This window comes from Phaseolus vulgaris, chromosome 10 (assembly GCF_000499845.2).
Source record: "Phaseolus vulgaris cultivar G19833 chromosome 10, P. vulgaris v2.0, whole genome shotgun sequence".
Lineage (NCBI taxonomy): Eukaryota > Viridiplantae > Streptophyta > Magnoliopsida > Fabales > Fabaceae > Phaseolus > Phaseolus vulgaris.
Window position 1 is genome coordinate 41,284,545 of NC_023750.2, and position 22,681 is coordinate 41,307,225.

The 22,681-nt window shown below is 29.4% G+C and overlaps 1 protein-coding gene across 1 annotated transcript; it reads left to right on the forward strand.

The window, feature by feature from the left end:
• Positions 1 to 18,533: 18,533 nt before the first annotated feature.
• On the forward strand, positions 18,534 to 19,491 carry LOC137818070 (toll/interleukin-1 receptor-like protein). The gene is made up of 3 exons (XM_068621292.1): positions 18,534 to 19,093; positions 19,252 to 19,393; positions 19,483 to 19,491. Exons 1-3 carry the CDS (start codon positions 18,534 to 18,536, stop codon positions 19,489 to 19,491), a joined length of 711 nt encoding a protein of 236 aa, XP_068477393.1.
• The last annotated feature ends 3,190 nt before the right edge of the window (positions 19,492 to 22,681 follow it).

Consider the following 22,681-nt stretch of genomic DNA (forward strand, 5'->3'; position numbering starts at 1 on the left):
GATTTGAAGTTACAAAATATGTCCATGGAGGTGTTTGCGCTGATTGGATTTCCAAGGTCTGCCTTCTAAAATAACCCTTTGCCTTTAGTTTTGATAATTGATGTATTTTATTTACTACCATTATTTAACAAGCAACATAGCAACATATTTTTATTTTGTGCTTATAATTCAACTGCTGAGATCAGCTTCTCACGTTATATCGTAGTTACAAGTATCTATCACTCAAAATTATCGTGTCTTATAAACTTCTTGGATACGTAAAAGGGAAATAAAATTGAACACAGTGGATTGGTTTTTTCTTTTTTAGTTGCAATATTATTTAATTTAATTTCACTTTTAACACCACAAGAAAATTATTGAATAGAAATCAATTTTAGTGATAAAAAATAATTAATTATCATATAAATAAATTAAAAATTATTTTAAAAATTAAAATAATTTTTTATTTCTAAATTAGTTTTTATTATTGTTAAATAAATTCTAAATTTTTATTTTTCTGGGCCTTTTTTCTGTTTTGTATGGGCCAAGCCCAATTGCGTCCCGATTGCATCGTCAGGGTGTATTTAGCATATACACATTTCTCTTGTAATGAATCAATTGAAGTTTAATAAAGTTTTTTCCTTTTGTGATTAATTACTGTGGTTATTCTCTCTCTGCCCCTTTACCACCGCACACCGCTTCCTGTTCCTATCCTTTCTTTTCACTGCACCGCCAATTGCCATGTACAAGAAGCACATGAAGAACCTTCAAAAATCCAAGATGGTATCAGAGCGGGTGTAACCCGCTCTGCTCTCCGCTGCCAACGGTTCTGTTTTCCTTTCCCTGCTTATCCTTTTCTTTCTTGTTTTCTTTTTTCTCGCATTTGTCTCCATGGCTGAAACCCAGGAAAATCCTTCGAAGAATGAACAACAAAATCCCGCTAGTGTGTATTATCTACACCCAGGAGAAAACCCTGGGATGGTCTTGGTCACACCACATTTGGATGGTTCGAATTACCATTCCTGGAGCAGAGCGATGAAGAGGGTTTTGCTCTCCAAGAATAAATTCAAGTTCGTCAATGGAGACCTACCAGAGCCATCCCATAGCGACAATCAATATGAAGCATGGGAGAGATGCAACGTCATGGTCATCTCTTGGATAACACGGAGCATCACGACCCAAATCGCACAAAGCACGGTGTATATAGACAATGCGAAAGAACTGTGGGAAGATCTCAGAGAAAGGTTTTCAAAAACCAACCATTTTCGTGTTTCAGATCTTCTACAAGAAATAAATTCCATCAAACAAGGGGAGAGAAACATTACAGAATATTACACTAACTCTAAGACGCTGTGGGAAGAACTTGATGCCTTGCGCCCCTTACCTACCTGTGTCTGTAAGGTCAAGTGTAGTTGTAACATGATGAAGACCATGTCCAGCTATAGGGACTCCGAACAGGTAATGTGTTTCTTGAAAGGATTGGGAGAAATGTATAATGCTGTTAAAACGCAAATTCTTTTGACAGAACCTCTACCAGGAATCAACCGTGTCTTCTCTTTGGTTCTTCAACAAGAACGTCACTTGAATGAAGGCATGGGGGTAGATACAAAGATAATGTTCAACAGTGCCAATCAGAAAATCAACAAGAGCAACAACACCAGTCAAGGTGGGCGTAGTTATGGAAGAGGAAGAGGAAGAGGAAAAAATTATGGAAAGCAGTGTTCTTACTGCCACAAGATGAATCACACTGCTGACGAGTGTTATTCAAAACACGGGTTCCCACCTTGGATGAAGCAGAAGATGAATTACACTGCAAACGCTCTTGAGAAGGAGGGTGATTTGGTGTCTGAGAATGAAAATCAAGCACACAATGAAACTCTCAATGAGCAAATCTTTAAAGCCTTTGGACCGGAGCAACTTCAACAACTGATAAACATGATTCAAGATTCAAAGAACAAAGACAAGGAGAGAAACAACACCATAGGAGATTCTTTTGCCATAAAAAACAACATAGGTAAAAGAGATATGCACTTTTGGATCATTGACACTGGGGCTACAGATCATGTAGCCTGCTCCCTCTCTTATTTCACTAGCTATTATAAAATTAAACCTGTAAAAGTTAAGCTTCCAAATCAAATTGTTACTGCTACATGTGCTGGAACTGTTATATTGGCTAAAAACATTATTTTGTATAATGTTCTATATATACCAAATTTTTTGTTGAATATTATCTCTGTTCAGCGACTGACAAACTCTTTAGGATGCCAACTTCTTTTCTCACAAAATGCTTGTCAGATACAGGAGAAGACTACTTTGAAGATGATTGGTCGAGTTGAGATCAAGAATGGTCTTTATCAACTGTGTGCAGATAAGGAAGACAATCTTGTTTTTTTCTTTCAGAATGATAACACTTTTAAAGTTGTTGAAAACTTGAACGCTTGGCATTGCAGAATGGGTCATCCATCAAATAAAGTTTTAGAAAATTTAGCCAAGAATCATGCTAGTATACATGCTAATGACATAACTGTTTGTGCTCCTTGTCATCTTGCAAAACAGCGTAAGATCCCTTTTCCCCTTAGCAAAACTAATAGTCAATGCATTTTTGATCTTGTGCACATGGACATATGGGGTCCTCTAGGTGTTTCCTCCATACACGGACACACGTAATTTTTAACTATAGTAGACGATTTTAGCAGATATACTTGGATACACTTAATGAAAAGTAAAAGTGAAACTAGAGAGCATATGCAACGTTTTGTCACTTATGCTAAGAGTCAATTTAATAAAGATATTAAAACTGTTAGGATTGATAATGGAAAAGAATTTTGTTGGAAGGATTTCTATGATAAGCATGGCATAATGCATCAAACTTCATGTAATGAAACGCCACAACAAAATTCTACTGTTGAAAGAAAACACCAACATGTTCTTAATGTTACTCGCTGCATAATGTTTCAATCTAATTTGCCTAGAGCTTTTTGGTCTTTTGCTGTTGTGCATGCTGTCCATTTAATAAACCGTTTACCCTCACCTGTTATTCAAAATAATTGTCCTTATAAGCTTTTGTATAATTGTGTGCCCGATCTTTCTAATATCAAAGTGTTTGGTTGTTTGTGCTTTGCTTCAACTCTTGAACAAAACAAAAGCAAACTTGATCCTAGAGCACGAAAGTGCATCTTTCTCGGTTACAAACAAGGAACAAAAGGTTACATTGTTATGGATGTGCATTCTAGAGAAACCTTTGTATCCAGAAATGTGGTTTTTTATGAGACTTATTTTTATGATTTAAAAGAAAGGAATGAGCAGGTGATTGCAGAAGAGACCAATGATCCAATGAGGTATCACTATGATGATCCTGAGCAGATTGGAATTGACAAAAACTTAACAGAACAAGAAGAACAGAGACAAAGTCAAGAACAAGCTGAACATGGAATTCTGAGACGATCTACAAGAGAAAGAAAAACACCTGCGTATCTGGAAGATTATCATCATCAAATCATGACAACACCATGTAACAAGACTCTCAGAAACAATGATAAGGTACTCTATCCACTCAGTTCTGTTATTTCTTATAGAAAACTGTCAGAAATACAACTAAAGTATACTTTGTCTATTTCAACATAAACTGAGCCACGATGCTATGAAGAAGCTAAAGAGTTCCCTGAATGGGTAAAAGCTATGGAGATGGAAATTAAGGCGCTAGAAGTCAATAAGACCTGGGAAATCATGGATCTTCCTCCCAACAAAATGCCCATTGGTTGCAAATGGGTATACAAAATCAAACGAAGAGCTAATGGAGACATCGAGAGATACAAGGCTAGGCTTGTAGCGAAATAATATACGATGGAAACATATTCACCCGTAGCTAGACTTACTACCATACGAAGTATTATGGCTATTGCATCTATCATGGATTGGCACCTAGAACAGCTGGACGTAAACAATGCTTTCTTACACGATGATCTACAAGAAGAAGTATACATGGAATTACCTCTTGGAGTCATCACTAAAAAATATCATCAGGTTTGTCGGCTAACCAAGGCTTTATATGGCTTGAAGCAAGCTAGCAAACAATGGTACGATAAACTCACTTCCTTTCTTTTTACCATTAATTTTGTACATTCAAAAGCTGATAGTTCTATGCTTATAAAAAAAACTGAAACCTCCTTTATGGCTCTCCTCATATATGTTGATGATATTCTTATTGCTGAAAATAATATGAATGAGATTAATAAAGTGAAAAGTTCTTTAAATGCTGCCTTTGAAATCAAAGACCTCGGTAATCTTAAATTCTTCTTAGGATTAGAAATAGCTAGAACTAAGAAAGGTATCCATATATGTCAAAGGAAGTATGCTCTTGAGATTTTGGCAGATGCAGGTATGCTAAATGCTAAGCCAGCAACAACTCCTATGGTTAAAAAGAATGAGAAGCTTTTCGAACAAAACCACCCTGTGCATGACATTACCGCATATCGAAGAATTATCGAAAGGTTACTTTATTTGGTGCACACTAGACCAGACATCAGTTTCTCTGTTCAGTTCCTCAGTCAATTTGTTCAAGCACCAACAAAGCTACATCATCAAGTTGCTCAGAGAATTCTAAGATATGTGAAATCATCACCAGCACAAGGTATATTCTATCCTAGAGACACAAACATTCAAATTCAAGCCTTTAGTGATTCTGACTAGGCCTCTTGTATTTCTACTCGACGGTCAACTACTGGATACTGCAATTTTTTTTTGGAGAATTTCTTGTATCATGGAAAACAAAGAAGCAGAGCACTATATCAAGGTCTTCCTCTGAAGCAGAATATCGAGCACTTGCATCCACATGCTGTGAAATTCAATGGCTCAAATATTTGCTTGAAGACCTGACATCAATAACAACAAAACAACAAGCCTCTACTATGATAGCCAATCTGTGAGGCACATTGCACATAACAACAGTTTTCATGAAAGGACTAAACATCTTAATATCGATTGTCATGTGGTAAGGGAAAAACTGCAACAAGGCTTATTTCACTTACTCCCTATAAGCACCGAAAACCAGCCTGCAGATCTTCTCACAAAACCACTACATAGTGAGGTTTTTCATAGGCTTCTTAGCAAGCTTGGTGTACAGAACATTCACCCACCAGCTTGAGGGGGGGTTTTATTTTTCTGGGCCTTTTTTCTGTTTTGTATGGGCCAAGCTCAATTGCGTCCCGATTGCATCGTCAGGGTGTATTTAGCATATACACATTTCTCTTTTAATGAATCAATTGAAGTTTTGTAATGAATCAATTGAAGTTTAATAAAGTTTTTTCCTTTTGTAATTAATTACTGTGGTTATTCTCTCTCGGCCCCTTTACCACCGCACACACCGCTCCCTGTTCCTATCCTTTCTTTTCACTGCACCGCCAATTGCCATGTACAAGAAGCACATGAAGAACCTTCAAAAATCCAAGATAAATTAGTATCTAATTAGTTACCAAAATTTTAACTACTAATTCACAAAAATTTCATATCAAAACACACAAGTTGCTTGGAAGACGTGATATATTTGCATTTTAGGCACTGATTTGCTAGTAGTTTAGGGTCTCTGATGGTCTTCTTTCATTCATCTTTTGATTTCATCCTATCAAATGATTCCTTTTTTCACCATCCATAAAAATTAATATTTTTAATTTTTAAAATTAATTTTTAATTTAGTTAATATAATAATTAATTATTTTTTATTTTTAAAATTATTTTTTATTTAATAATTTTTTTAGTATAATATTGTGTTTGTTGAGAGAGTGAAAAACGGTAAATGTGTTGATTTAGGTTTGCTTTTCCATCATTTTGTGTTGGATTACAAAATTTGAGTTGTGATTGTTCACATTTTCTGCTCTCTCTCAAAGTCTCCCTCTTTCACAGAGCGTCTCTTCAAGAAAACACCCCAACACCCTTTTAATTAATATTATTATTAAAAAAAAATACAAATTCTCTATTTCTTATAAATTTATTTTTATATTTTAAAAAGATAATTAATTTATTTTATATTAATAACTACATTTATTTTTATTATTATTAATAATAATATTATTAAATATTTGATACAAATAAAATAAAATAAAATAAAAATAATTATTATTAATAATATTATTATTTAATAAGTTTATTTAATTATTACTAAATTATTTAATTTATATTTATTATTATTTTTTTTAAAATTAATTTTAAATATTATTATTATTTTAATATTTATTATTAATATAGTTCACTTTTTTATTAATATATATATATTATAAATATATTTATATTTTTATAATTATTATTTTTACAATTTTAGTTATATTTTTTTTTATGTTTATTATATGCCCATAGGTGAAAATGTGCACTGTAATTAATTAAAAACAAATTTCAATAAATAAAAGCGAGGACACTAGATGATAGCATAGATTTCGCGTAGTTTATGAACAGTATTGTTAATGTATCACAATTATTGGCTTAGAGCAAATGATACACTTAATTAAAAAAAAAAAAAATTGGAAGGTGGAACGAAACACTGTGTAACATTTTTACAATAGTAGTGATTTCAAATTACATCCGCATCCAATTATTGGGTTTTTCATCAAAATGGTGCATTTTTTTTCATATTTACCTAAATGGGCAAAAGTAGAAAAAATTATAGAAATGGGCAATTCTTTGTCAAAGTTGCCAATGGTGTAGACAATATCAATTAAATTTGTTAATCTATTTACTTTTTATTTTTTAATTAAAGTTTCTAACTCGATTGACAACTTCAGTTTAAATAAAATTGAATACTGGATTGTCAATTTCACTCCATTGAAGTTGCTAATTCGGTTGGCAAATTCAGTTATTTTTTTAAAATGATTTTTTTTTTAAATTAAAAGTTTTATATAATAATAAATTTTTTAATTAAAACTATTAAAACTAAATTTTTGTTTTCACAAGAAACAAAGTTACCCAAAATTAAGTTGGATTAAAAATAGGTTGTGTAATAAATATAAAATATTTAGTATTTTTTAAATAATGTTAAAATTAAAAATACTTTTGTTATTTTTAAAAAATTGAAATTATGTTCGTGAAATTGATATAATTATAAATAAATATGGTAACGTTTAAACAATATTTATAAAACGATAAATAATTACAATTCATACATGATTATAAAATAAAGATGTAGGAAAAGTTGTCATCTATGTGAATATGTGACGCATGATGGTCTTGTTGATCGATAATACTACATGGATTACATTGGATTGTAGGAAGATGGGGTCATGGTAGAGGTTGCAAATATTTTAATATCATCTTCTTTTAATGACTTCTATTCAATAATTTCATTTATTTTTTAATACATTTATTTTACATAAATACATGTATATTATTACTTTTTACATATTATATAATTTATACTTTCATATATTATATAATCTAAAAATTTATACATAAATCATATCACATTTTTATAAGTTTATTTTTAACTTTAGCAATATTTAAAAAATAGTAAATATTTTTAATTTATCACACAACTCATTTTTAACCCAATTTATTTAAAATTATTGTAAAAAAATTAATTTTAATTCTTCAACTTTATATACCATTTTCTTAAATAAAATAAAATAAAATTTTGATATTATAATTAAAATAAAAATTTTAACTATATATTTTTATTTCCAAAAACATTAATTGTCATTTCTTTTAAAAAAAATCAACTGAACTTGCCAACCGCAATTTCAATGAAGTGAAATTACCAATCCAGTATCCAATTTTATTTAAACTGAAGTTGCCAACCGAGTTAGAAACTTTAATTAAAAAATAATAAGTAGATAGATTAACAAATTTAATTGATGTTGTCTACACCATTGGCAACTTTGACAAAGAATTGTCCATTTTTGTAATTTTTTCTGCTTTTGCCCATTTAGATAAATATGAAAAAAAAATGTCCCATTTTGGTGAAAAACCCCCAATTATTCTACAGAAATACCTCTAAGTAATTCAAAGGTGTAATTTGAAACAAAGAAAAAATAATTTTTAAAAATAAAAAAAAAGGAGGGCACAAAATGACAACCTTCTTAACCTTGTTCCAGTATATAACTTTTTTTATTTTTATTTTTTTTTATATCATCAAGTTGTACAGTACGGATGTATAAATATCATTGCTCTTGCAGATATGTACATACTTTCTCTCTCTCTCTCCTTATTTCTCTGCACTGAGTTGCAGTCACGGTTCTCCTCCACTCCGGTAACCAAAGAGGCTGTAAGTTCATCCTGCATGGCGTTTATGAAGTACTAACACACAACAAGGTAGTAGATAAAATAACAAAGAAGAATTGGATATCTTTAGGAAAAGTAGATTATAGCGATGTTTAAATTTTTTCTACTACTTTGCTTGCAGGGTAACGAGGCTATCAGAAGCATAGTCATCAACTTGCTGAGAATGAAGCAACTACATCTAAAGCCACAAGTATTTACTAAGATGAGGAAGCTCCACTTTCTAAATTTGTCCACTGCAGGAACTCGTGATATTCTCCTCTGTGAACCGTGGGGCTTGTATCTTCCTCAAGGGCTTGAATCTCTGCCAAATGAGCTAAGATATCTTGGTTGGACGAATTATCCTTTGGAATCTTTGCCTTCAAAGTTTTCTGCAGAAAATCTAGTAGAGTTGCATTTGCCATATAGCCGGGTGAAAAAACTATGGCAAGAAGTGCCGGTAAATATTATATACTTATGTACCTTTTTTAATCTAAAATTAACATTAGTCCATGCAGTGTCTTCAATAATCTGTTTGTTCTGACTGCTGCTACAGGATCTTGTGAATTTAAAAGTCCTTATCCTGCATTCATCCTCAAACATAAAGGAGCTGCCAGACTTTTCAAAGGCCCCAAACCTTGAAGTAATAGATCTTCGATTCTGTGTAGGGTTGACCAGTGTTCATCCATCAATTTTCTCACTCAAAAATCTCGAGAAGTTAGATTTGGATGGATGCACGTCCCTCACAAGCCTTCGAAGCAATATCCATTTGGACTCTCTTCGTTATCTCTCCCTCTACGGCTGCATGGAACTAAAGGATTTCTCAGTGACCTCAAAGAATATGATAAGGTTGAATTTAGAACGCACCAGTATCAGGCAACTCCCTTCGTCTATTGGATCTCAAAGCAACCTTGAAAAGTTAAATCTTGCATTCACTTACATTGAGAGCTTGCCTGAAAGCATAAAAAATCTTGAAGGGTTGCGACATCTAGATCTACGATACTGTGAGAAGCTTAGGTCCCTACCAAAGCTTCCTCCATCAGTTGAAACACTAGACGTCCGTGAATGCGTATCACTGGAGAGTGTAACGTTCCCATGGAGATATGCTTTGAAGGAATCTGCTAATCTAGCAGGATTTGTTTCATCTACTTTTAGGTTAGTTTTTTCCTCAATAAAAAATGACTAACTTTTTATGCTTCTTTCTGTGCATAGTTCGAAAAGTTCAGCGATAATTGAGTTGTTGTTGATATATATTATTTTGAAATTTGCAGGGATGATGCTGAGCTTGTTAAAGAGATTGTTAAATCTGTGTTGAATCTCAGACATAAAGTTAATTCTAAAGAGGAGTATGAAATCGATACACAGTTTCCACATGCAGAACCATTGCTGAATCTTCCAGTTACTTGATGTATGGGTAAGATAATCCTCGCAGAAGTATACAACAATTGTGTTTTTTTTTATCTGATAATTTTTTTTGTAGACTTTAAAACATGTGTTTTGTAGAGTGTTTGATACTAATAAAGGTGGAGAATTAAACATGTTATAAATTTTGAATTTGAATGGCTTTAAATAAAATAAAAATGCAATACCAGGAGTGTTATGAAAGAAAGTGAATCATAATGACAATTGATTTTTGGGTTTCATACAAGGATTAAGGTTTGGAATTACTATTATTGGAGGTGAAGAAGAGGGTGAAGGTAGCAAGAATATGTGTACTTGGACAGTCCAACATCATGGTACTAAATCATACACTATTATGGATGTTATACTATAATTATGCAGTCTGTTTTAAGATCTCCGTGAATTTGCAATTTGTGACAACTTCGAAGTTTAAGAATTTAATTGTATAATATATGATAATTACTAACATAAAACCTGCTACTGCCTTCTAACTTCTAACTTAATGATCCCCCTTGAACTGCTACCCGCTAGATAAGGTTCGTGTTTGGCATTCAGAATGCCTTTGTAGTATCTTGTGAATGGCTACCAACTCCATCAAAAGAAAAAAAATAACATTATAAAAATATTAGCCAGACCTAATAGAGGTTTTTCAAACCTCCACGATGATGATGATGATGGCATGGGGCAGTATAAGGGAAAGTGTGTTGCCAAGAGGGTTCGCTGTCTTTCGCTTCTCTCCTAAAGCTTCACAGTCTTGTTCATCTCGCAGCCATTAGCCAGGAATGACAAAAGATTTTCATGAAAACGGTAATAATTAATCAATATTTTCACTAGTTTCATATGAATATTAGTCTTATAAATTACTTCAGTCATCTCAACATGCATGCAGGAATTTTATTTTATTTCTTAATCTTCTATATAAGGAAACATAAATCTATGTTTAAAATAAAATCTATTACATAATTAAGACATCCTAAACATCCTTTTCATTGTTTTTTATCTTTAATTCCGTCTTTTCCACAAATTCTAAATACCTATTGATAGGAGTTACTCAACTTATATATATATATATATATATATATATATATATATTATATCTTAAAAATGTAACCTTTGAAATTTTCTTAATCTTTTTTGAATAAGAAAAATACTTATGTGGAATAAAAATATCATTCATAATATTTTAGAATTCATTAACTAGGTGATTTTTGTAAGTTTAATGAAATTATCATTACAAGAAAATAATGAAAACCAATTTTATAGACAAAAAATAATTACTTGCTTAGAAATCATTTTAAAAATTAAAAAACTTTTAATTTTTAAATTAGTTTTTAATAAGTAGCTATATAAATATTTTGATAAAAGCTTTTAATACTTGAAGTTTTAAACATGCAGGAATTTTTGTCTTTACTGATTTTATTATCTTCATGGTAAAATTATGTAATTAAAAAACCACTTCAATGCTCTCTACATTATCCATTTCTTATTTGTAAGATGTTTCTTTTGAACCATAATTGATTGACCCATTTAAAATATTTTTCTTAATTTTTTTATTTTATTATAGCTAATTTTTTGTTGTTGTAACCTAAATTTAGTTATTGTATATATTAAAGTTGCTACAACAATTTGTTCTTGAGTTGTTATTTCAAAAATATTTTAGATTAATTATTTTTCTTCTGAATTACATTAATTATACCACCAACATTTTAATTGACATATTAAATATTATACTTATGGTTCTATATCAAACCCAAACATGTTTTAGCTATAGGCAACCAGACATTTAAAATGCCAGATATAATATACCTTGTTAAATTCTCTTCTTTTTTTTCTATCTGAATGATATGATAAGTGGGTCTTGGATAATAAATTTTTAATTTTGGTAATTTTTATTTTGAAATTTTATTTTATTTACATATAAATCCATTTTTTCTAAGGTGTTCACAACTAATTATTATAAAATTAAATTTTCTAAACTTCTTTTAATATTTTCAATGTGTAATTCAACATCACTCCTAAATGTTATGCTTATAGCACTTTCTGGGAAACATAGTTTAGTTTATATATTGGTTTTAAGGGTACATTAATGTCATGTTTAATTTTGAAAAACCTAATATATCTATGCAATTTTTATTTTCTATTTTATTTATTTCTTTTTTACATAAAGTCTAAAACTTTCACTACAAAAAAATCATCAAATAAAAAATAGAAACTAATATTTAATGACTAAAATAATTAGTTGCAATAGTAACTAAATTTGATATATTTTAGAAACTAAAAAAAAAAATTCTAAATTAGTTTCTATTATTGTGATCTAGTTTCTAAATTGTTATCTAATTAGCTACCAATATTTTAACTATTTAGAAACCATTTAACAATAATAGAAATTAATTTAGACATAAATTTATTTTAGTTTTTAAAATAGTGTTTAATTTAATTACTATAACAACTAATTATTATTATTTTTTTTAGTGAAATATGTTATGGTACGGGGGCAGTAGTGCAAGGCACTACCCACCCTTCATCTTGTGTTTCTGCTGTCTGACTGATACATCAACATTGTTCATATTCTCTGTTACATATGCCATGTTGAGAGATTGTGTGTGTGTGTGATTCAAATCACATTCCAATGCACCTGCTCGGATATCTGACAGAGAGAAGAAGGCACCACTCAAGACATAATTTGTTAGATGACACTATCTGTGATTTCATTGATTTGCCTGTTGGATGGGAAAAATAAGCAGAGTTGATGAAACACCCAAAAGCAACATAGGATTAATCACTTACTAAGCGGGGCACCTATGTTTTTTTGTCACCCAACTGTTGTAACAATCCCCCCATCCAAATAATATTTTTTTTTTATCTCAAATGTGAAGTAGCCCATTAAAAAACTAATTGGGTTGTATGTGTTATAGCCCATTAAAAAAACTAATGTCTTTCTGCATCCTTACATTTTTCTTCCTGCACCCCACAAGGTTGCACAAAGACAAAACTGTCCCTATACAAAACTGTACATTTTTTTTGTATTCCGATTATGAAATCCGGTAAATTTTTGGATTTGCGCTTCTGATAAAATTTTGGATTGGCGCGCCCGGTAATCTCCTAGATTGGTGCTTTCGGTAGTACATGAATGATAATGTTAATCCAAAATAAAAAAATGCAAAACATCCATAATGAAAAATTCATTCTGGATTCGCCAATCCGTAATTCAAAATATGCATTCTATATTCAGAAATCCATAATTGAAAAAAATCATATATTAAACTTATGAAGCGAAAATAATTACATGCAAATTGTATCCGTATATAAATTATTACATACATAATATTTTTAATAATTAGAACAACAATAATATTGATATTAATATTAATATTATATTAATAATAATATTAATATTAATATTAATTTTAATAATAATAATATAATTAATATTTAAAATATTAATAATATAAATGATATTAATAATATTTATGATATAAATAATATTAATACTATTAATAATATAAATGATATTAATAATAATAAGTATAATAATTATGATGACAAAAGATTATTATATATGAAAATATATATAATAATTGTAATTAATAATAATAAAAATAGGCATAAATAATAATTGTAGATAATAATAAAAAAAATAATAAAAAAAAATTAAACATAAAATATATGTATGTAACTTTCTGTTACATTACATATGAAAAAATTCGTATATAACACTTACCTACCAGAAGTCTCTAAAATCAAAGTAAACTTAATTAAAAAATATATAAATATAATAAAAAAATATATGAAAGAATTAAAGAGAACATAAAACTTCTAGTATTAAAAGCCTTTATGAAAGTATTAAAATGGATATAAGGCAACGACTACTCATAAATTTAATTTAGTTAAAATATTACATGAGGCAACAAATTTCGATCGTAGAAAAAGACATATAAATTTGTCCTTATCATACCTTTTGAGCACAATGAATGGAACATAATTTCATTTCTTTAAAATTAATGCACCTAATTAATCAAAAATATTATGAATGATATTTTTATTCAATATAAATATTTTTTTTAGTACATTTAGGTCATTTATGCAAAAGAGAATAAGAAAATTTCAAAGTAAAGTTACATTTTTAGGATAACAAAATATATATATATATATATATATATAATTTGTGGAAAAATCTTTCCTAATGGAATTAAAGATAAGAAAACAATGATAAAGATGTTTAGGATGTCTTAATTATGTAACAGATTTTATTTTAGAGATAGATTTATGTGTCATTACATAGAAGATTAAGAAAAAAAAAATCCCCCATTGATGTTGAGATGACTTAAGTAATTTATATCAAATAAATTATTTTTGTTCTTACAAAAAGAACCGAGAACACTCAAATAAGTTGACAATACAGACTTACTAATTGATCTTTCGAGTTTGGACTTTCGACTTCTCTTGAGGTTGGACTTTCGATTTCTCTCCAGGTTGAAATTTCGGCTTCTCTGCAGGTTGGGCTTTCAGCTTCTCTCCTCACGAATGAGTGTGTGTACCTGCAAGACGCTCCGATGCTAAAGTCAGAAATAGTTTTACATTCATCAGATAAAATTTCACTCTACCTTACCTCTTGGATTGATCCTCTATTTATAGGGTTTTCTTGTTGGGCTTATACCTTATTTGGACCTTTCTTTCTGCACCTCTTTATTATTTATGCACATCCATTAATTTGGACTTTTATTGATTTGGGCGTTGCTATTATATATATATTTATTTTATTTTATTATATATATAGTTGTTGCTATTATATATATGTATGTATATATATATATATTTATTTTATCTTTTTTTATATATATTGTTATCAGTATAACTTCTCGTTATATTCTCTCAATTATACCTCTCGTATCCCTTCTACTTAAGAATTCCAAAAGTTCATTAATTGTAGAAACAAACGTCTGAAGTAGGCTAAGTACTCAAACAAGTTTCAAAAAACTATTCTAATGGAATTTGACCGCAGCTCAAATCATTTTACCATCAAGAAATAAATTTTATCTATTATTTTGTACATTAGTAAATTTAAAGATGATTGAAATTGAAATTATTATTATTCTCTTGGGATACGAAACTGAACTCACTTGCTCACTGACTAACCTACCACAGCCTGATGGAAAAGCAAACCTACCACAGATATACCACTCTTCACTCTCTCTCTCTCATTACCACTCTTCATTCTTCACTCTTGTAAGTTTAGTGCTTCAGATGTTCTTTTTTCTGTATATAATCCCAACCCATAGTCTCAACCCTTATGTTGAACACAAGGGTACCTATCCACCTTCTATAGTCCCAAAGTTTCCTTTCCCACTTTTCCCTTCTACACTGCCCTTCTTATCTTCACCACCTACTAACTATTTCAGAACAGCCTCTTCTGGCTAATCATTTTTTTATATTGATTTTTGGTTTTCATTTTTTACTTCGTTGTTTCAGAAGAACCATACAGCTGTGCTGCCATTGATGAAGGTTATGCAGAAGGTTTTGGTAGTTCTGAAGGGATTTGTGAGCATCAACAGAGGTTTTAAGGGAATGGTTTTGGGAGTCTAGGTTTGTGGTGATGGTGATGTAATGGCATTGTAGTTTAAACTTTATATGAGCTGGAATTTATGCAGTTGTACTGCATAATTATGCTATTATAAGAAGTGAGAGTGTGCATACATATATGCATGTTTTTCAGTTACCTTTTGCTGCTCTTGGATTTTACATAGGCAGTAAAAAAAATGGTTAGGTTTTGGAATTAGTATTATTGGAGGTGAAGAAGAGGGTGAAGGTAGCAAGAATAATGTGTACTTGGATAGACCAGCATGAGAGTACTAAATCAGACCATTGGTTGAATGAAACTGGTGCGAAGGAAGCATATACCAACCTGCACCAACCAAGCATAAATTATTTGAAATTTGACCATGTTATTAAAATGTTATTTCTGATGTGTATATTTAATTGATAGATTTAGTTTTAATAGAATAAATTTTGTTTGCTTATATTTTTAATTAAATAATATAGGCATTTTTATGTAATAATTAGATAGAAAATTTACAACTAAATTACAGACAATTCTATGTAATTAATAAACTGTAATGTTTTTCTATAAATAAAGTCTTAAATGGGTGGATTATAATTTATAATTAAATTAGTTACTCCTTTTGATATTATTCAATCAATTAGTTTATATGAACTCGTTTCTTGTTTTTTTTCTTTCTGAAAATGGATAAATGATGAATATGAAGTACGCACTTTAACACGAAGAAATCGGCAACTGTGTGTCCTGTCCTGAAAGTACTTAATGGGTCCTGAAATTTACAGACACTTGTTGATTAGTTCTTTTTTTTTTTTTTTTCACGAATCCTTAATCAGTAGGACTATTAACTGAAGTTCAAATCAGTAAGCATCAGAAGATATTTCTGCTTAAAAGCCACCATAAAAACAAAAAAAACAGTTGATATAGAAATAACTCAAATTGATTTAGAAACAGTTCAAGTCGCTATCAATCATATAAAAATAACTCAGCGGCTATCAACCAAGCCAGAATGCTGAAAACTAACAAAAAAAAAAGCTGTCAACATTTATCAAGATAATTATTGCAACATTTATCAAGATAGAAGAAAACAATGAGGACCAAAACAAATTTTCATCGTCTAAAAAAAAACTCTTTCATTTTTTCGTTCTTTCTAACTTCACTCAATTTTTCTGTTACACTTTTCTATTTATTATTATTATTATTATTATTATTATATTATATTATTATTATTTATCATTCTAATTATTCATGTCTCCTTTCTTCACTTTTTTTTTTCTCCGCGATTTATTTTTTCATATTTTCGTGCACTTTTTTTTCCCTTTCTTCTTCATTCTCGTTATACATGCATATGTTTCCCAGTTTTTCCTTTTCACACATAGAATTTTTTTATTCACAATCCTACCTCTTATTTTTTATTCAAAACATTTCAAATAAACTCAAATAAGATATTTTATATATTCTGTTTTTTCTTCAAAAACTTAAGCAACACTAAAAACTCTTGAAAGTGAACTTTTAGAGAAAAAGAAAAGCATAACAATCTTTCAGTGAAATAAGTTTATATTTTGATTTAATAAATTTTTTATGAAAAAAATCTTTTATAATTTTTATTTTGTGCTTATAATTCAACTGCTGAGATCAGTTTCTCACATTAGATAGTTACAAGCATCTTATGTATGATATGGATAGTTACAAGTATCTATCACTACAAATTAATGTACATCCACAACTTTAGAAATATAGAGTCATTGTTTACCTCACTTTTTCTATTGTTATCTGTAATATTTTTATTTTGTTTAAAATATATTAAAATTATATTGTAGAAGGGAATCGTCTCTTATAAACTTCTTGGATACGTAAAAGGGAAATAAAATTGAACACAATGGATTGGTTTTTTCTTTTTTATTGCAATATTATTTAATTTAATTTCACTTTTAACGCCACAAAAAAATTATTGAATAAAAATTAATTTTAATGATAAAAAATAATTAATTATTATATGAATAAATTAGAAATTATTTTAAAAATTAAAATAATTTTTTGGTTCTAAATTAGTTTTTATTATTGTTAAGTTTTAAATTAGTATCTAATTAGTTATTAATAATTAGTCTTTTTTCATTTATTTTTTATTTTATCCTATCAAAGTGGTGTGATTCCTTTTTGCTTCACTATTCATAAAAATTAATATTTTTAATCTCTAAAATTAATTTTTAATTTAGTTAATATAGTAATTAATTATTTTTTGTTTTTAAAATTAATTTTTATTTAATGATATTTTAGTATGATATTGTGTTTGTTGAGAGAGTGAAAAGCGGTAAATTTGTGGATTTAGGTTTGCTTTTCCATCATTGGATTACAAAATTTGAGTTGTGATTGTCACACCCTCTCTCAAAGTCTCCCTCTTTCACAGAGCGTCTCTTCAAGAAAACACCCCAACACCCTTTTAATTAATATTATTATTAAAAAAAAATACAAGTTCTCTATTTTTTATAAATTTATTTTTATATTTTAAAAAGATAATTAATTTATTTATATTAATAACTACATTTATTTTTATTATTAATAATAATAATATTATTAAATATTTGATACAAATAAAATAAAATAAAAATAATTATTATTAATAATAGTATTATTTAATAAGTTTATTTAATTATTACTAAATTATTTAATTTATATTTATTATAATTATTTTAAAAATTTATTTTAATTAATATTATTATTTTATAAATTAATTTTAAATATTATTATTTTAATATTTATTATTAATATAGTTCACTTTTTTATTATTATAAATATTTATATTTTTATAATTATTTTTTTTACAATTTTAGTTATATTTTTTTTATGTTTCATTATGCCCATAGGTGAAAATGTGCACTGTAATTAATTAAAAACAAATTTCAATAAATAAAAGCGAGGACACTAGATTGATTGCATAGATTTCGCGTAGTTTATGAACAGTATTGTTAATGTATCACAATTATTGGCTTAGAGCAAATGATACACTTAATTCCAAAAAAAATTGGAATGTGGAACGAAACACTGTGTAACATTTTTATAAGAGTAATGATATATGTAATTTTATTATTTTATACAATTATATTACAACTTTCATTTTATTATTTTGTGACAATTGTGTCTCCTTTTGTAACCTTCTCTCTCTCCTTATTTCTCTGCATTGAGTTGCAGTCACGGTTCTCCTCCACTGCCGGTGACCAAACAGACTGTAAGGTCATCCTGCATGAAGTTTTTCTTAATACCCTTTTTTCATATGCTGGTTTTCTTATTTAAAGGAATACTTCAGCCCAACCTTCCACAACCCTTATACTAGTTAAGGTTCAGACGTGAAGAAAGATCAACCATGCCTTACTGGTATCTTTCTCGCATCTCTAATATAAACGCCTTTCTTCTATTTCTTTCTCTTAGTGTTTGGATTCCACTGACATCTTCTTCTCCTTCTTCCACTCACACCCTTCAATCAAACTACCATGTCTTTGTTAGCTTTAGAGGTCCAGATGTTCGCGTAGGTTTCCTTAGCCATTTGATTGAGGCACTTTCTCTAAACCAGATTGTTTCCTTTGTAGATTACAATATTCCGAAAGGACATCAAATATCTGATGCACTTCTAAGAGCAATTGAAGTATCATCTATTTATTTGATTATATTTTCAGAAAACTATGCTTCTTCAAGCTGGTGTTTGTTAGAACTTGTAAAAACTGTTGAGTGTCGTAGAAAATATGGACACATGTTGCTACCTATTTTCTACAAAGTAGATCCTTCAGATGTACGACATCAGAGGGGAAGTTATGGAGAGGCCTTTATTGCTCATGAAAGAGAGTACAATCTGAACACAGTGCAAACATGGAGATATGCTTTGAAGGAATCTGCTAATCTAGCAGGATTTGTTTCATCTACTTTTAGGTTAGTTTTTTCCTCAATAAAAAATGACTAACTTTTTATGCTTCTTTCTGTGCATAGTTCCAACTTGAACTTGAAAAAAAGTTCAGCAATAAAAACTTTTATTTTCAAAATAATTATAATTGAGGTGTTGTTGATATATATTATTTTGAAATTTGCAGGGATGATGCTGAGCTTGTTAAAGAGATTGTTAAATCTGTGTTGAATCTCAGGCATAAAGTTAATTCTAAAGAAGAGTATGAAATTGATACACAGTTTCCACATGCAGAACCATTGCTAGATTTTCCAGTTACTAGATGTATGGTAAGATAATCCTCGAAGAAATATACAACAATTGTGTTTTTTTTATCTGATAATTTTTTTTATAGACTTTAAAACATGTGTTTTTGTAGAGTGTTTGATACTAATAAAGGTGGAGAATTAAACATGGATGAATCCTAATAAATTTTGAATTTGAATGGCTTTAAATAAAATAAAAATGCAATACCAGGAGTGTTAGGAAAGAAAGTGAATCATACATGACAATTGATTTTTGGGTTTCATACAAGGATTAAGGTTTGGAATTACTATTATTGGAGGTGAAGAAGAGGGTGAAGGTAGCAAGAATATGTGTACTTGGACAGTCCAACATCATGGTACTAAATCATACACTATTATGGATGTTATACTATAATTATGCAGTCTGTTTTAAGATCTCCGTGAATTTGCAATTTGTGACAACTTCGAAGTTTAAGAATTTAATTGTATAATATATGATAATTACTAACATAAAACCTGCTACTGCCTTCTAACTTCTAACTTAATGATCCCCCTTGAACTGCTACCCGCTAGATAAGGTTCGTGTTTGGCATTCAGAATGCCTTTGTAGTATCTTGTGAATGGCTACCAACTCCATCAAAAGAAAAAAAATAACATTATAAAAATATTAGCCAGACCTAATAGAGGTTTTTCAAACCTCCACGATGATGATGATGATGGCATGGGGCAGTATAAGGGAAAGTGTGTTGCCAAGAGGGTTCGCTGTCTTTCGCTTCTCTCCTAAAGCTTCACAGTCTTGTTCATCTCGTAGCCATTAGCCAGGAATGACAAAAGATTTTCATGAAAATGGTAACAATTAATCAATATTTTCACTAGTTTCATATGAATATTAGTCTTAGGAATATGTTTAGAAAATCCAGTTTTTGGTGCTGCATGCTGCATAATTATGCAGCTCTTGGCCTTTGGATAAGCTGTTTTTTGTGAGCAGTGTGGTTTTGTCGTCTGATTTTAGTGTGTTTGCATACTCGAGAGCCCCCACTCAATCTCACTTCTGCGCTAAAAGTGTGTTTTTTTCAACTACTTCTAAAACGACACCACGATAGAAAAGTGTGAATTAATTTTGTATTAATTTTGTTTGGATGAATCATGTTACAAGGTAGACAGAATGCATTCTTTCTCCATCAAAGTAAGCATAATTAAACTCTTCCATAACGAAGAAAAGTTAGATCACATAATTAAAAAGTCTTCTATAATCTCTATATAATTGTAATACTTATTTGTATGTAATATTTTTCAATTTTTTTAATAACAATAATAATAATCTAACCGTTTCGTAACTTTTTAATGGGAAACTTTTACTCTATAATAAATAATAAATAAATAATATATTTATTTAATAAAATGAATAATTAAATAAAATTTTATGTAAAAATAATTAAATAAACTTTTTAATGGTTATATTTTTTTTAATATTATTTTAAAAAAATAATTTTAATTCATTATTCATAAAAATAATAAAATTATATATCTTTTAATCTAATAAAAATATAATTATATATCTTTTAATCTTATAATTCAACTGCTGAGATCAGCTAATTCTCACATCATATCGTATCTTATGTATGATATGGATAAGTTACAAGTATCTATCCCTCCAAATTAATGTAAACTTCTTGGATAAGTAAAAGGGAAATAAAATTGAACACAGTGGATTGATTTTTTCTTTTTTAGTTGCAATATTATTTAATTTAATTTTATTGTTAACACTACTACAAGAAAATTATTAAATAGAAATTAGATAAAAAATAATTAATTATAATTAATTAATATATAATTAAATTAAAAATTATTTTAAAAATTAAAATAATTTTTGACTTTTAAATTAATTTTTATTATTGTTAAATAGGTTAAATTAATATCTAATTAGTTATTAAGGTTTTAACTAATGATTCATACAAATTTCAAATGAAAACAATGATCCGGAGGCGTCACATATTTGCTGGTTTTCTTATTGAAGGAACACTTCATCCCAACCTTCCACAACCCTTATACTAGTTAAGGTTCAGACTTGAAGAAAGATCAACCATGCCTTACTGGTATCTTTCTCGCATTTCTAATATAAACGCCTTTCTTCTATTTCTTTCTCTTAGTTTGTGGATTCCACTGACATCTTCTTCTCCTTCTTCCACTCACACCCTTCAATCAAACTACCATGTCTTTGTTAGCTTTAGAGGTCCAGATGTTCGTCTAGGTTTCCTTAACCATTTGATTGAGGCCCTTTCTCTAAACCAGATTGCTTCCTTTGTAGATTACAACATTCTCAAAGGACATCAAATATCTCATGCACTTCTAAGAGCAATTGAAATATCATCTATTTATTTGATTATATTTTCAGAAAACTATGCTTCTTCAAGCTGGTGTTTGTTAGAACTTGTGAAAATTGTTGTGTAGTAAAAAATATGGACACATGTTGCTACCTATTTTCTACAAAGTAGATCCCTCAGCTGTGCGACATCAGAGGGGAAGTTATGGAGAGGCCTTTGTTGCTCATGACAGACAATACAATCTTACTACTGTGCAAACATGGAGATTTGCTTTGAAGGAATCTGCTAATCTAGCAGGATTTCATTCATCTACTTTTCGGTTAGTTTTTTCCTCAATAAAAATTGTCTAACTTTTTATGCTTCTTTCTGTGTATAGTTCGAACTTGAACTTGCAAAATAATTATAATTGAGGTGTTGTTGATATATATTATTTTGAATTTTGCAGGGATGATGCTAAGCTTGTTAAAGAGATGTTAAATGTGTGTCGTCAATGGTGTTGAATCTCAGACATAAAGTTAATTCTAAAGAGGCGTATGAAATTGGTACACAGTTTCCACATGCAGAATCATTGCTACAAATAAAGTGAGAAGATCTTCCAGTTATTGGATGTATTGGTAAAGATGATCCTCGCAGAAATATATAACTGCTTGATACTAATAAAGGTGGAGAATTAAACATGTTATAAATTTTGAATTTGAATGGCTTTAAATAAAATAAAAATGCAATACCAGGAGTGTTATGAAAGAAAGTGAATCATACATGAGAATTGATTTTTGGGTTTCATTTTTTACTTGGTTGTTTCAGAAGTCCCCATGCAAGGATTAGGGTTTGGAATTAGTATTATTGGAGGTGAAGAAGGGTGAAGGTAGCAAGAATATGTGTCCTTGGATTGACCGACATCATGGTACTAAATCAGAAACCATGTTTCTGTTCTGACTAAGTCAACCAAGGTCGAAACTGAAGATTAAAGTGAGATGATGAACTTTCTTATCTGGGTTTGAGTTAGTTG